This window comes from Trachypithecus francoisi, unplaced genomic scaffold, assembly GCF_009764315.1.
Source record: "Trachypithecus francoisi isolate TF-2019V2 unplaced genomic scaffold, Tfra_2.0 Lachesis_group20, whole genome shotgun sequence".
In the NCBI taxonomy this organism is placed as follows: domain Eukaryota; kingdom Metazoa; phylum Chordata; class Mammalia; order Primates; family Cercopithecidae; genus Trachypithecus; species Trachypithecus francoisi.
The window spans coordinates 40,456,730-40,472,771 of NW_022681466.1; the positions used below are offsets into that span (position 1 = coordinate 40,456,730).

General features: G+C 42.5%; 1 protein-coding gene and 1 non-coding gene across 3 annotated transcripts in view; both read right to left on the bottom strand.

Moving 5' to 3' along the window:
• PRKCA (protein kinase C alpha) overlaps positions 1-16,042 on the bottom strand; it is a 514,582-nt gene that overhangs the window by 165,290 nt on the left and 333,250 nt on the right. For both annotated transcript variants that reach the window (XM_033183907.1, XM_033183908.1), the window contains exon 4: positions 2,949-3,060. In XM_033183907.1, coding sequence (XP_033039798.1) covers positions 2,949-3,060 — 112 coding nt within the window. The remainder of the gene's footprint in view (positions 1-2,948; positions 3,061-16,042) is intronic.
• LOC117068056 lies at positions 6,107-6,210 on the bottom strand. The gene has a single exon (XR_004430929.1). It is a non-coding gene; the product is annotated as a U6 spliceosomal RNA (small nuclear RNA).

Genomic DNA, 16,042 nt, shown 5'->3' on the forward strand with positions numbered 1-16,042 from the left:
CCCCTGGAATCCTCACGAATCCTTGCCAGGACACTAATAAGGTTATTCCGTAATCATCAAGGTGGGGTCTTCCTCTCCATTTCATTTGGAGTGTTTAATTTTAACATGACAAAGTAAATTGAAAAAGCATCATGAATAATGTATACCGCTCCGATTAAAGACTGACAGCAGAATGATGGACATGCTGAGGAAAGAACAATTAGCTAATTCACAAATGTGGATGCTATTAGGCTTCTATTTCCAAGGCTAACTGTTCAAAATTCTACACCTCAAATTTAGCCAATATAAAGGCTCCTGAAAAGCTGTGTTATGAATGTCGCTTGTGTTAACCATGTCATGTCTTTAAGTGTCCAGGCAAAATTTGCAATGTGAAGGCAGTAAATGCCAGAGCCTCTGGAAAGCACATAGGCAACGGGGAGGGTACGGGAGGTGAAAGTGCACTGGGCCGTGTTCCAGTCTCTGCTGTATATCTTGGGAAGCTCATTTGTTCTAACTTCATTTCCAGCTCTACAAAATGAGAGGTTGGCCCACTCGAGTTGTTGTTGTTCACTGCCCTCTGACGCCCTGCCCCATCCCAAGTGGAACTCTATCTAGGATTGCAATTGCACAAGGTGGAAGGGCATGGGAAGAGGCTTTTTCTCTGCAGAAGTTAAGGTCAGGAGGGGTTGCAGTTCTGGGGGGCTCATCAAAGGAGCACAGGCGGCAGCCACAGAAGCCTTAAGATTCCTAAGAAAAAGAGTTTAAAACAAAACCAAACAAAAAAGCAATGGTCCAGGTCAGCGGTTTTCAAAATTTTTTTCAGTAAGGAAACCATTTTGCAAACAAAATCTAAAGCAGAATCTAATTATGTAAACCACATGAGTGTTATTTTATTAGCATCAACTCAGCTAACGAAAGCAAATTCATATCATATATTTATTATAAAGACATTCAAGGATCACCAGTAAAGCCCTCCGATACGAACAGAACTTTGAAACCAGCGGTTAGGGATGCAAGTTGATGTCTCAGACCAGCCTCCACATCTCATTTATTTTTGCATTTTGTTAAAGTGGTACAGGATCCAAAACTCCTGATTCATACAGAAAACTATGTACAAACAGGAACAGTGTCTAATGGTATGCTTCCCCATCCCAGCCGACTCTTCAGTGAAGAGGATGCTGTAGCAGAAATCAAGTTCTGCCCAAGGAGTGAAGGTTGAGTATGTAACACGTTCGAATGTTTATTTTGTTCCCAGTTTTAAAGTAGTTAAAATATATATACAAACGCACTTAAATTGTAAGCCCTTGCAGAACCCCTGAAAACCATGTCTTTGGAATCCTAGGTTGTTTTTTTTTTCTCTAGTTTTTTGAGACCAAGTTTCACTTTTGTTTGCCCAGGCTGGAGTGCAATGCCACAATCTCGGCTCACCGTAACCTCTGCCTCCCGAGTTCAAGCTATTCTCCTGCTTCAGCCTCCTGAGTAGCTGGGATTACAGGTGCCCGCCACCACCCGACTAATTTTGTATTTTTAGTAGAGACAGGGTTTCACTATGTTGGTCAGGCTGGTCTTGAACTCCTGACCTCAGGTGATCCGCCCGCCTCCGCCTCCCAAAGTGCTGGGATTACAGGTGGAAATCCTAGAGTTTCTTGAAGCAAACAAACATGGCATTTGGTTGTGACGCTGTACAACCCTGTAAGGTAAAGAATCTCTGTGTCCTGAGAAACTCCATCTACTCTATAATGCTCGTTTATGTTCCTTTTTCTACAGTTTGCTCCATGTAAGATACAAATATCAGCTTCTGGCCGTCATAGCAAATGGCAATAGTCATTAGCAAACAGCAATAGGTTGAAATTTCCACAGTGCTTCCCAACCTATTAGAAAAATAGGCTGGGAAATTAACTTTTCATGCCCTAAAAGTATCAACTTGTATTTAAACAAACATAGCCTGAGGAATCTCATACTTTAAGAACGATCAAAGCAGGCTGGGCGCGGTGGCTCACGCCCACAATCCCAGCACTTTGGGAGGCTGAGGCAGGCAGATTACAAGGTCAGGAAATCGAAACCATCCTGGCTAACACGGTGAAACCCCAACTCTACTAAAAATACAAAAAAAATTAGCTGGGTGTGGTGGTGGGGGCTGTAGTCCCAGTTACTCGGGAGGCTGAGGCAGGAGAATGGTGTGAACTCGGGGGGCAGAGCTTGCAGTGAGCTGAGATCGCGCCACCACACTCCAGCCTGGTCGACAGAGAGACTCCATCTCAAAAAAAAAAAAAAAAGAATGATCAAAGCAAAGAGTCTTCACAGTTGCTTTTCTTTCCTCCTGGTAGTTGATTGAGATACACACATAACAAAAAATAACAGAAAAGGGCTGGTGTCTTGCTTGTCAGTGGTCCTCAGTGTTCTGAGCCGGGCTGATACACATTTGATCCGTCCATAAACATGCAGGGTGAGTGAACTTAAATAAGACACTATTCTGGTTTTTATGTTCATTTTGGTTTCAGTTTTAAGAAGAGCCTACTGGATTTTTCCACAGTCCACCCACTAATTAGAGACATAGGAAGATAATGAGTATGGTTGCTTGGCTTATTTTGAAGCTAACCAAATGTGGACCCGGCGGCGGGAGGCTTCTTTGGGGTTTGACTAGGCTCTATTTTACAGTGATTGAAGACTTCTGCCACTAAAAAAAAAAAAAAAAAAAAAAAGGAAGAAAAAAAAAAGTGACAGCACCCACCAACCTCATTTATAAATCGAGGGCTTTTTTGGGCTTTATAATGAGGCAATCAAGTAGTTTAATAAACTGGAACTTTGCCAGTGGAAGATTCTACACTTTTGTCAGTCTGGTATATACCTGAACTAATTCTCTCTATTGAAGAGTTGGTGTTGAAAAGTTACTGAGCCTTCCTTGCTCAGCAAACCCTGAACATGAGCTACAGAGCCTCGCTATGAACTGGAAAAGAAAACTTACTTACTGTCACATTTCATCCCTTGGTGGATAAGTCCATATAGCAGGGACCCACAGTGATCGCAGAAGGTGGGGCTTCCATAAGTGTGGATTTTGAACTTGTGCTTGCTCCTGGGGTCCTGGGAGGAGAAGAAGCACAGTGCTCATTTTAGTCATGAAAGGACCACGTTTTTAGATTAAGCCAAGCTCAGGTCCCACCACTCCCCAATTTATATAATTAAATATAAATTACATTTATATAATTAAATATAAATTACATTTATATAATTAAATATAAATTAAATTTATATTTAATAAATATCTAAAATATTTACTGGTTTTTTTTTTTTTTGAGATGGAGTCTTGCTCGTCGCCCAGGCTGGAGTGCAGTGGCGCGATCTCAGCTTACGGCAACCTCTGCCTCCCGGGTTCAAGCGATTCTCCTGCCTCAGCCTCCTGAGTAGCTGGGATTACAGGCACCCGCTACAATGTGGGTATTTTTGTACTTTTAGTAGAGATGGAGTTTCACTATGTTGGCCAGGCTGGTCTTGAACTCCTGACCTCAGGTGATCCACCAGCCTTGGCCTCCCAAAGTGCTGCGTAAGCCACTGCATCTGGCCTGCGTCGTGTTTTATATAATGAATACCTATATTTCCTCTCTTTATGGGGTGAAACTTGCACATACCACGGTTTCCACCAAAGCTATTACTTCTGGAGCTATGGCCACCAAAGCCCTTGGGGGCCAGCACAGTGTTTTAAACAACTTGGCATCTCGGTCTCCCCAGTGCCTAGCACAGGCTGGGGCACGAGTAGACACAAAATCGGTGTGTTTTTGAAGCTAAACAGGAACAACCCTAAATGGATCATTCAGAAGATCTCCTCTTGGACAGGGTATCCAGAAATACAATACACTGTGAAACCAGATCTACATCCAAACTGACAGGTACATTTTCTTGCTTCTGCACCATCTCCGAAGTATTTCATGCTTTTTATAGGGAAACTCAGCATGGTCAGATGAAAACTGGAACGGCATTGACATTACACTTCCCCAGAGCCCACTGCAATTTCATTACCTTCTCTTGCATACCACATAGAGCACCGAAGGTACAACCAGACATCTTTTTTCTTTAGATTTTTAAGCTTTTGTTCCTCAACTCACAGATTATGGATAGGGAAGGAAAATTATATACAGAAGACCATCGTGGTTAAAGAGCATAGATTCTGGAGTCACTGCTTGGGTTTAGTTTCCAGCTCTGCTACTTCCCAGAGGCATGGCCTTGGATGAGTTACTTATCCTTTCTGCCTCATCTGTAAGCTGAGAAATTAACAGCATCTGTCTTCTGTGGTTACTATAAATAAGGACAAAACGAGTCAGTCTTTGTAAAATGCTTAGAAGAGTGCTGTATCCCAGGGTAGGTAGGTACCACACAGGTAGTGCAGACAAGCACCTCTGCTTCTGGGGCCTCTGCTTATTTTTTTATTTATTCAATTTTACTATTATTATTTTTTCGAGATGGAGTCTTGCTTTGTCGCCCAGGCTGGAGTGCTGTGGCACAATCTCGGCTCACTGCAACCTCTGTCTCCCAGGTTCAAGCGATTCTCCTGCCTCAGCCTCCCGAGTAGCTGGGATTACAGGTGCCTGTCACCACACCTAGCTAATTTTTTTTTTTTTTTTTTTTTGTATTTTTAGTAGAGACGGGGTTTCACACCATGTTACTCAGGCTGGTCTCAAACTCCTGACTTCAGGTGATCCACTCGCCTTGGCCTCCCAAAGTGCTAGGATTACAGGCGTGTGCCACTATGCCCGAACTCCTCTGTTTATTAATATATAAAAGTAGACCGGGCATGGTGGCTCACACCTGTAATCTCAGCACTTTGGGAGACAGAGGCAGGCCGATCACCTGAGATCAGTAGTCTGAGACCAGTCTGGTCAACATGGTGATACCCTGTCTCTACTAAAAATACAAGAATTACCCAGGCGTGGCGGTGCGTGCCTGTAATCCCAGCTACTTGGGAGGTTGAGGTAGGAGAATCGCTTGAGCCCAGGAGGTGGAGGTTGCAGTGAGCTGAGATTGTGCCACAGCACTCCAGCCTGGGTGACAGAGCGAGCCTCTATCTCAAAAAATAAATAAATAAAAGTAGAGCTCTGAGCTTCTACTCAGATGATCCATTTGTCTCCCATGCAAGTACTAACCAGACCCCATCCTGCTTAGCTTTCGATCAGGCCTGTACAGGGTGGTATGGCCATGGACTCAGCTGTTCTATTGGAACTACAAAACAATTTCATACTCAACATGTACCTATCAGGACTCATTCCTGTTAAGTTCTTCCTCTTGAATCACTCTTTGTGGCCTGAGCAACTGTAAAGGCAGAGTGGCCGTCCACTGAATTAAGCAAGACCTTAGAAAAGCAGGGTTTGGGGCAGGGCAAGAGATCCAGAGATCTACTGTAGACATGCCAAGCTTGAATTATCCCTTCTCCCAGGGTTTCTCCAATGCAAAGTGACACAAAGTAGAATATTCTTGGCTGCTGACTTTCTGAGGTCCTTGGTGCTGGTAATTTTGGGGAATTCCAAAGGTGATTCTAACTATAAGATGATTCACCTTTTGGTTGACTATGGAACCTAAAGCCTAAGCCACATACATGCCAAAGGCTTGTTATGACTTTTTTTTTTTTTTTTTTTTTTTTTTGAGACGGAGTCTTGCTCTGTCACCCAGGCTGGAGTGCAGTGGTGCGATCTTGGCTCACTGCAAGCTCCACCTCCTGGGTTCACGCCATTCTCCCGCCTCAGGCTCCCGAGTAGCTGGGACTACAGGCAGCCATTACCACGGCCAGCTAATTCTTTGTATTTTCAGTGGAGACGGGGTTTCACTGTGTTAGTCAGGATGGTCTCGATCTGCTGACCTCGTGATCCACCCGCCTCAGCCTCCCAAAGTGCTGGGATTACAGGTGTGAGCCACGTCCAGCCTATGACTACTTTTTAAAGATACAGATTTGAGAATTCTGAAATAGTTCAATCATACAGAGAAGTATAAAGAATAGTAAACCCCTCGTGTCTGCACCACCCAGAACTCATAAAAGTGAGCATTTTCCCCTAGTTTTTAATGCGAAATTATCCTCGTTTTACAGAGATGTTAGTGACCTTCCCAAAATCACATGGTTGATGAACATCAGAATTCAGATTTTTAAAATATGAAACGATTTACACATTTGCACGTCATCCTTGCACAGGAACAATGCTCATCTTTGTTTCACTCCAAGTTTTGTATTTGTGCTGCTTAAGAGAGCACTGACCTACGATGTGACCAACATTGGATTCCCATCCCAAGAGCTTTTGGAGATCTACTCAGAACGAGGATCTGGCTCTCATTTATATTGTAAAGTATCTTTACAACAAATTTTTATATTTGCAACACTTTTTTTTTTTTTTGGAAACAAGTCCACCACCTGTTTTTGTAAACAAAATTTTATTGGAAAAAAGCCATGCTCCTTTATTTACATATTTTCTTTGGCTACAATGGCAGAGTTGAATAATTACGACAAAGACTGTGTGGGCCACAAAATCTAAAATATTTACTATTTGGGCCCTTTTAGGAAAAGTTTGCCAAGCCCTACTTTAAGACAGGGGTTTTTAAAGCATGGTTCCCACACAGCATCACATCACCTGGAACTTGTTAGAAAGGTATAGTATTTAGTCCTTTCCCAGACCAACCAAGTCAGAAACTCTGGGGGTAGGGCCTCCCAGTCTGTGTTTGAGCAGATCCTGCCAGTGATCCCCGTGTCGGCAGACTCACTAAAGACTGGAAAACCACTGCTCTAGAAGGTCATTCAACAAATATTTAGTAAGTGTGTCACAGGTGCGAGGTGAGTACCTAGCACCTCTATGTGCAGATGATTAATGATACCCTTGAGGCAGGTCAGTAGTTTACCTCCTAAATGTCTCTCTCAGGGTATGAAAAATCAGCATCTTCCTTGACAGCTTATTTCTTCTAGAAAGTAGTAGTTGGGTCTACGGTCTGAAGTATGACCTTAGATTGCCACCATTAGAGAAGCCCACCAATTTTCCCAGGATCCCACGACATCAGGAAGAATGTTCAGGGAGTAGGCTGGTGCCAGCACCAATTAAAAGTACCTGTGTTGACAGGAAAGGTTGTGTCCTACAGTGCAGAGGGCACAGAAGATGCCAGGGGAAATGAAGGAACCAGTTTTCCCTGCAGAAACGAGTCATCAACAAATGGCACTAAATAAATAAGGAATGGCAGCTCGCACAGAGCCCTTAGGAGTATGTGCGTGCCAGGCAGCCCCAGGGTGGCTGTCATACCAGTTGGTTGTCACATAGATCTCCACTGACATGGCACACAGGCAACTCACTTTTCAGGAAAACCTAAGGCTTACTCATGCAACAGCCATCTGGCACCTTCAGGCTCTCACCGTTTGGAGGTGTAGGAAGAGAGGAAACCATCGCTTCCACCTCCCGCCTAAGTCTGGAGAACCGGCAAGTCTTGGTGTCGTCACACCCCAAAATTATGTGTGGCCAAAGATCCTGCCTATGAATTACAACAATGACAGTAATAGTAATAGGACCAGCTTTTTGTTGATCTGCAAGTGTGCGGATCTAAACCAAGATCTTTGTTTAGAACAAGAGATTCTCCTATGAGAAGATCACTGAGCAGGACTGTGGAGACCTGTGTTCTGACCCTAGTCCCGGCACAAACTTTTACCTTGGAAAAGTCACGTCATTTATTTATAAAGCAGAAAGAAAACCAATCTGCCCGTGTCATGGGCAAGGGGTGACACTCAACTTAGGGAATATAAGAGAAAGGCTTTGCAACCTGAAAATCCCTAGACAAATATAAGCATTATTATTATTATTACATTATCCATAGGAGCAAACTTCAAGGTGCCCAGGGTTTCCCCAAAATACTTTAGTGACTTGGGCCTGGATGGGGAGGAACAGGGCAGCGAATCACCCTCAGGCTTCATAGGTGGTCAGAGTGAAGGCCAAGCTGGCACAAGTTAAGGGACTTCCTCCTAGGTCCTGCATTCCCGACTTCTGCACCCCAAGCCTGGACTTTCAAGCCAGTCCTCTTGGCAAACGCCTGGAGTTGTGTTTTGTGAAACCGTCTGCTAACCCAAACCACCTCTTGCACCGTCTCAATTATAAGGATGATGCCATTTCTTGCACTGCAGCAATGGGATGCAGGAGCATGGAAACTCTTTTCCAGTCTAATTAATCTCACCTAGTCTGACAAAAGAAACCACAGTGTTAGCGACAGAGCTGTGAGTCATGAAGATCTGCAGAGAGCAACTAGTCCTAAAAACTCCCCAGGCTCGCTGTGTTTCTATCAATAACCTCTAAATAGTGATGCATTTTACTTCTTTGGGCCCTGATTTCCTCATCTGGAGCCTAAACATATTGGGTGGGATCAGTATTTTTTAAATGTCAGGTTGTACCTAAGGATGCTGAGGATGGAGGCAGGAGAAGGCAGAAGAGGGAGACCACTGCTAAAATTAAAGTTGAAAACAACTGGACTAGATCATCTCTTTAATTCTTTTTTTTTTTTAAGCTATTTAATTTGAAATAATTTAAGACTCACATGAATCTGCAAAAATAGTACAGACTGTTCCTGCATACTCTTCATCCAGCTTCCCCAGTGATAACATCTTACATAACCACGGCACATTTGCAGAACCAGGACAATGCTACAATACAACTAAACTACAGAGTTTAGGGTTTCTTCAGATTTTACATGCATAATTCCAGTGCAAGAGCATTTACTGTACTACACATGCATTAAATATACTGTTTACTGAGTAGGGAATGCAGTAATATTGGCTGGTGAAATACACTAACTCAAGTAGAACAGCACCAAAGGAACATCTGTTAGTTCTTCATTAAATATATAACCCGCCAGATCTCATGTTAAGGAGTCGTGGGAGGATGAGTCTAAAGATTTATCTGAAAAGCAGAATTAGGATGCTTTTCTCTAAGTAATGGAAACATACTGCTGTTTCCAAACCTTTCTGACCCGTTTTTCAAAACAAAAGCATTTCAAGGCACAGACTGAATGAGAGCTCAGGCAATGTGTGGCGCCGGCCCGGGCCATAAGGGATTGAAAGGTGGGTAAGGCTTGCGGCTTCCAGGTGATGCCTGTGACCTGGATGGACAGACAAGGTGAACACCACAATACCAGGGTACAAGCTGCCCCTACTGGCCCGAGAGTAGGTCTCCTGATAGCTGCCAAATTCATCAAATTCATCATGCAAATGACCAGAGCAGCCTCAGGATCCTTTCCTACATCTATAAACCTGGACATCTGATCTTTCTCCGCAGGGAGTTCCAGGTGGCACCCTGGCGTCTCTCATCTGTGTCTTCATTTTGGCTGCTGCCTCCACCTGCCAGGACTCCACCTGCTGAAACACCTGAAAAGTCAATATCAAAGTCTCCTTCCTCCTCCAGGAAGTCTCTCCAGATATCAACACCAGTCACAATTTCTCTCCTTCATCTGACCTTCCAGAACATTTCATTTCTGTCTTTTGTATACCGCTTAACACATTCTGCCACTTATGATAATTATGATTCTGTCTACCTCCCTTTTAATTTTTCATCATTTATCTCTCACCTCCCCCACACAGAGGACTGACATGACAGTCTAGCAGAGAGGAAAGAGAGGTCTTAAAGGATGCTGCCGAACTGAGGATTAATGTTAAGTATTAACTTTATCTCTGAGCTTCCTGGAAACCAAGGTAAAAAGGGGAAAGTGACATTACTAGGTTCCTCTTGAACTGCAAAACTACCTGAATGTTGACGTCTGTCTTTGTATCCTCTGAAATCATTTTATCCCCTACATGGTAGACCTTCAGTAAATGTGTATGAAAGCAACTACTAAATCCTTAACAAAGGACACTGTGCACCAAAGGGCTGTAGATAGAGTCATCCCACAGATAAGTTACAGCAAGTCTGTCTACACTTAGGGCCACAAAGAAATGTCTGGTGCACACCAGCTTCACTATTACCAAGTTAATAATATTTTCCTTTTTAGTGAAATACATGTTAATCTTCCTTTTCAGTTCTCCAGCAACTGGCAGCCTCTCATTAAGCGGAGTGTGAAACCTGCTGTCATATGTCACAAGCCTGACATTGTATTATAACGAAAGAGGGAAAAATATAGCTCAGATACTTCTGTCATATATGTGGTTGGGAGAAAAAAAATGAAGGCTTTGAGCTAATCACTTTTCATAGGCACAAATAAAGTCTAACCCACAAATCTAAATCTAGACCTCTTAGAAAAGAAAAAATAAATAAATAAAAGTGAAAAATTCAAATTCTATTGGAAGCATCCGCTGGCCTGTTTCTCATTTCTTAGTTTTATAATATAGCAACTTAATTAGTCTTCCTTGGAAACATTTCTCAACATTTCTACCAAGATTTTTCAAAGTCTCTCTTTATCACCACAATCATTACCACTATCATTTGCAATTTGTTAAAATAAACACATGGATCTACACTTTGCAGAATTTGGATTCTGACCGGGCTTTACATTTCCTAGATGCATTCTTGTTGTGTCTATAGCCATCTGGAAGGTATATTATAGGTAAGTTTGCAAATGCAGTAGTCGAGGCTGGAGACTAATCCAGCTATGTGCAGTATGAAATCTCTAGAGGAGTTAATGCTCCCTTCACACCAGGAAGAGGACAACTAGTGATGTTTTTTGATGAGGATGTTCATATTTGAATTGACATCACTGCACGTGTGCTTTTAATGCAATGAGTAAAATAATGGCAGGGTTTTGGTTAGAGGTCATCCTGGCTTGAATTTTCCACCCATATTTGAATGCCTTCAAAATGCCCCACAGGTTTCTCTTGAAGGACCAAACTGCCTGTCACCGAGGGCTGGGGGTTCAGGCTTTAAGGGTTTCTGGAAAAGACTGTTTCTTCTAAGCAACAGAAGCTCTGCGGTGCAACTTCCTCCAGCAGCCAGAGCAGTATGGCTCCTTGAAGCTGTTCTCCTCTAAGTACCAAGGAAAATTCTCTGTTGTCACCATCTGATGTGTTCTCATGAATCAGGCTTGTAAGCCAAGCTTGGGTCTAAATGTCACCCACATGCTGACTATATGAGAAACACCTAAAACACTGCTTCGAGGGCAAATCTAGCATCGTTACTGCGATCTTAAATTTCTTAAGAAATTTAGGGAATTACAAAGCAGTTTTTTCTTTTTTTAAGCTCTATGACATAAAAAAAGACCTATTTAAAAATCTTTTGGTTAATATGAGAGTATTACCAAAATCAGGTCATACGATCAGGGTGGTTGCATGTAACTTGGGGACCACTGTAATTATTACATTGTGTATCATGTACTCAGCAAAGCTGCCACGCCCCTCTCAGGCTGCTGAGTCTACCTGGCCCACTCTCCATTTGGGCTTAGGATCGCACTTGGACTCTGACCATACTGGTCTTGTTGGATGTTTCCTTTTCTAAGAAAACGCGAGAGAAATTCCATTTTTGGTGATGCTCATTAATTTTTGATCTGCAATGTAACACTTCAGTTTATTCTGGTGAATAATACTCATCTATACAGTTAGATGAACCTGTCAAACCAGGTTTTGCTAGTAGGTTTCTTATGAGTCCTTTGCCCAGCTATGCAAGATGCTGTAATCATTCAATGGGAAGCAATAAATTATTTTAAAAATTCTAGATAAATCTCTAACAGCGAGGCAATGGCTAAATAAACTGTAATATATTTATACTATGGAATACTCCATGGCAGTTAAATCAAATGAGCTAGATCTTTCTGTAAAATCATGGACAGATTTCTAAGATATATTATCTAGTGAAAACAGCAAGCCACAACACAAGACATAAAATATAATGACTTTTATGTAAAAAACAGAAACAAGCACTTTGGGGGGATTGTTTGGGCTCAGGAGTTCAAGACTAGCTGGGGCAACATAACGAGACCTCATCTCTACTTAAAAAAAAAAAAATCACCTGGGGGTGGTGACCTATGCCTTTAGTCCCAGCTACTCAGGAGGCTGAGGTGGGAGGATTGCTTGGGTTCAGGAGGTCAAGGTTGCAGTAAGCCCTGATCATGCTACTGCATTCCAGCCTGGGTGATAGAGCAAGACCCTGCCTCAAGAAAAAAAAACAAGGCCCCTCCTCTGAACAGTAAGACAGCTTTTTTCTAAATTGATAAATAAGTAAATGACTCTGGGAAAGTGTGGGGACAGATTAGGTTCAGAGATGAAAGTAAAAGGAGACTCTTAACATTACCTGAAAAAATTTAAGTTAAAAAATAAATCCATACATTATCTAAGTAATCCAAATTACCATGAAGTCCAGCTGAATACACTGGCTATATTTCGGCTGCTTCATGAGACTCCACTGCAGGGAAAGCCTAGTGTGCTGGAGGAACTGGGGCACAACCACCTCATCTCACTACAAAGGGGCTTTGTTTGCAGTTTCTCTACCAATCTGCAGGGGAAGGTGTCTATGTGAAGGCGCTATGAAGATATTTAATACCACAAGCCATCAATACAAGTTAACTCTTAATGAAAAGCTATTATTATGACCATCTTCCTATTTCATAATATACCTTATACATTAACATCTCAAGACATTGTTTTAGGTCCGGTTTTGCTCCATCATCAATCAACTTTAAACAAATTTATTTTTAACTTTTGTGGGTACACAGGTATACCCACAGACAATATTTATGGGGTACATGTCATGTTTGATAAGACCTGCCATGTGAAATAAGCACATCATGGAGAATGGGGTATCCGTCCCCTCAAACATTTTTCCATTGAGTTACAATCCAAATAAGCTCCTTAAGTTATTTTAAAATGTACAATTATTATTGATTATAGTCACCCTGCACAACTTTTAAATTTCAAAAACCTTTGATGGTTTCATATGGAATTCTGAATTAAAAAAAGATAAGCTAGGTGCAGTGGCGCACGCTTGTGGCCCCAGCTATTTGGAAGGCTGAGGCAGGAGGATTGCTTGAGCCCAGGTGTTCGAGGCTGTAATGTGCCATGATGATGCCTGTGAACAGCCACTGCACTTCAGCCTGGGCAACATAGTGAGACCCTGTCTCTAAAGTAATAGTAATAAAAATAAGATGCTTAAAATGTGTAAGTATTCAAATCACAAACCCTAAACATAACTCATTTAAAAATAAGGTTATTTCCTAGGTACCTATCAATTTCTTCATTTTGCCTAAAAAAAATTATTTACTGTGCACCTACCATATGTTCCAGGTGGTGGGCCCACTATGTGAAGACTCCAGATGTGGCTCAGGTCCTATCTAACTTGGAAGAGACTAGGTTATACTGTTAACAAATCACTTCTTTCAGTGGCTTCCCACAACAAAAATTTCCTCACTCTTCACTTAGGGACTGAAGCAGTCACTATCTAGGATACATGCAATCTCACAGCAGAGGAAAAAGAGAAATGGCAGAGTACTCGACAGCTCATAGATCTCCTGCATGGAAATGGTGTCATCATTTCCTTTTGCATGTCACTGGCCAAAGCAAGGCACATGGCCAATCTGGAAGTCAACAGGGCAGGGTGTAATATCCTCCCCAGAAGGGGACAAAAAATATTTTAAACAATAATACAATCTACAATGGCCCTCAGAAAGCTTAGTATCTACTGCCGTTTTATATTATTTGGTAAGGAACCACAGGATGGGTTAGGACTTCAAACTTTGAAAGCCTGTCGGTTTGGGTTCAACTGAAAATAGTTTCAAGTTGGTGATGCCCAATGAAACCGTCCACCTTGTAGATATAATCTTAGCTTAGTAACAAAGCAGTACCAAACAACCTCAAAATCTCATTGGCCTAGGTTTATTTCTCACTCGTGTTATCTCTCAGTAGCTACAGGGCAGGAACACCTGTCTACTTATTCCAGCATCTTGGGATGAAGGAACAACTGCTATTTGGGACACATCGTTCTCACAGCAGAGGAGAGGAAAAGCAAGAGGTGAAAATGAACGACAGTCTGTCAGTGCTTCTTGCAAGCGGCTAAACTTCACCCCCTTGGGCCAAGACTGACCCTAGGTGGGGGATGCTCTGCATCCAGGGAGGGGCTACAAGTCACACAGCAACGCGTAGGACCTATGGTCATCGGAGAGGTAAGGGAACAAATAGTGGGGGACAATACAATATTCCACAGATATTCCTGTATGTCTTTCTCTACCCTATCTACTTAGTATTTAAGCACATACTTAAACTATATAGTTAAATCATGTTTTTGTTCCAGTTTTTGTTTCAAGGATAAATCATTATTTTTCTTTTTCCTATTGTCATACTGATTCCTCTAAGGAAAAAGTCATTCAAAGATTACATTTCTTTGCCCATTCAATTGGGGGTACTGACTACTTTAACTAGCTTTATGGTAACTCTGAGAATAGTAATCTTTTCAGGAATAGCTCACATTTTTAAAAAATGACATTTAAAAATTTATTTTGAAATAGTTTTAGACTCACAAATTGTAAAAACAGCGCAGAGAGTTCCCATGGACCCTCCACCAGCTTACTCCAATAACAGCATTGTACATAACCATAGCACATGATCAAAACCTGCTATGAACAGAGTGTATGTGGATTTCACATGTGCTCATTGTATAGGAGGGTATGTGTGTGCAGTTCTGTGAAATTTTATCACATTTATATTCATGACACAGAACTTCTCCATCTCTACAAAGAAGCTCCCCCATGCCACTCCCTTTATAGTCATCCCCTCCCCTCCCCTAACCCCTGACAACCACTATCTATCCCCTATTAAAATTTGATACCCTTTTTTTTAAGCACCAAATAATGTTTATGCTAATTAGACTTGGTGAGTTCCAATACCATAGTTGGAAAGGAACGTAAAATAGGAATACAAGAAGCATCTAAATTATGCAAACCTCTGCCAGCCCTGTACAAAGTGATATGTCTCCCACAAGAATTCATGGCCAAGTCTGTACAGCTATCTGAGAACAAATCAGAGATAAACAAAAACATACTTATTCAACAGCCTGCAAGATCCCATCCTTTTCACTTAATTTAGTAAAAACAGGATCAGATCATTGTGTGAGGTACCGTCTGCTATCCTGTGATGATGTGGACCGAATTTTGAAGCCTACTCTTTGGTAGGAGGGAGCTAATATGCCTGGGATTCTGTACTCTTTTTTGTCATGAACTTGGAATAGTATAACATTATTTGCCAGAGGGCTGATTTTTATGCCTCACTGTAACATCGTAAGATTCCCCAGCAGCTGGTATTTGTTCATCTATTAAACACACAGAGGAGGCAGAAGGTGTAACTATGTCTTTCTCTCGACTGCAAAGTCCAAAGGGGCCGGACTTTCTCTTTTTTTTTTTTTTTTTTTTTTGAGACGGAGTCTTGCTCTGTCGCCCGGGCTGGAGTGCAGTGGCCGGATCTCAGCTCACTGCAAGCTCCGCCTCCCGGGTTTACGCCATTCTCCCGCCTCAGCCTCCCGAGTAGCTGGGACTACAGGCGCCCGCCACCTCGCCCGGCTAGTTTTTTGTATTTTTAGTAGAGACGGGGTTTCACCGTGTTAGCCAGGATGGTCTCGATCTCCTGACCTCGTGATCCGCCCGTCTCGGCCTCCCAAAGTGCTGGGATTACAGGCTTGAGCCACCGCGCCCGGCCTCGGACTTTCTCTTTAGGTACCTCTGACCTTCACCCTGCCTCCTCATTACTTCCAGTAGATACTTCCCAAGCAGCAACCCCTCTTAGCCATGTTAAGAGAAATTTTATTTGCTTTTTTCGTTTTTGAGACGGAGTTTCACTCTTGTTGCCCAGGCTGGAGTGCAATGGCGCGATCTTGGCTCACCACAACCTCTGCCTCCCAGGTCTAAGTGATTCTCCTGCCTCAGCCTCCTGACTAGCTGGGATTATAGGCATGCCCCAACACGCCTGGCTAATTTTTTTGTATTTTTAGTAGAGATGGGGTTTCTCCATGTGGTCAGGCTGGTCTTGTAGGTTTCGGTTCAACTGAAAATAGTTTCAAGTTGGTGATGCCCAGTGAAACCGTCCACCTTGTAAAACACCTCAGGTGATCCACCCACCTCAGTCTCCCAAAGTGCTGGGATTACAGGTGTGAGCCACAGT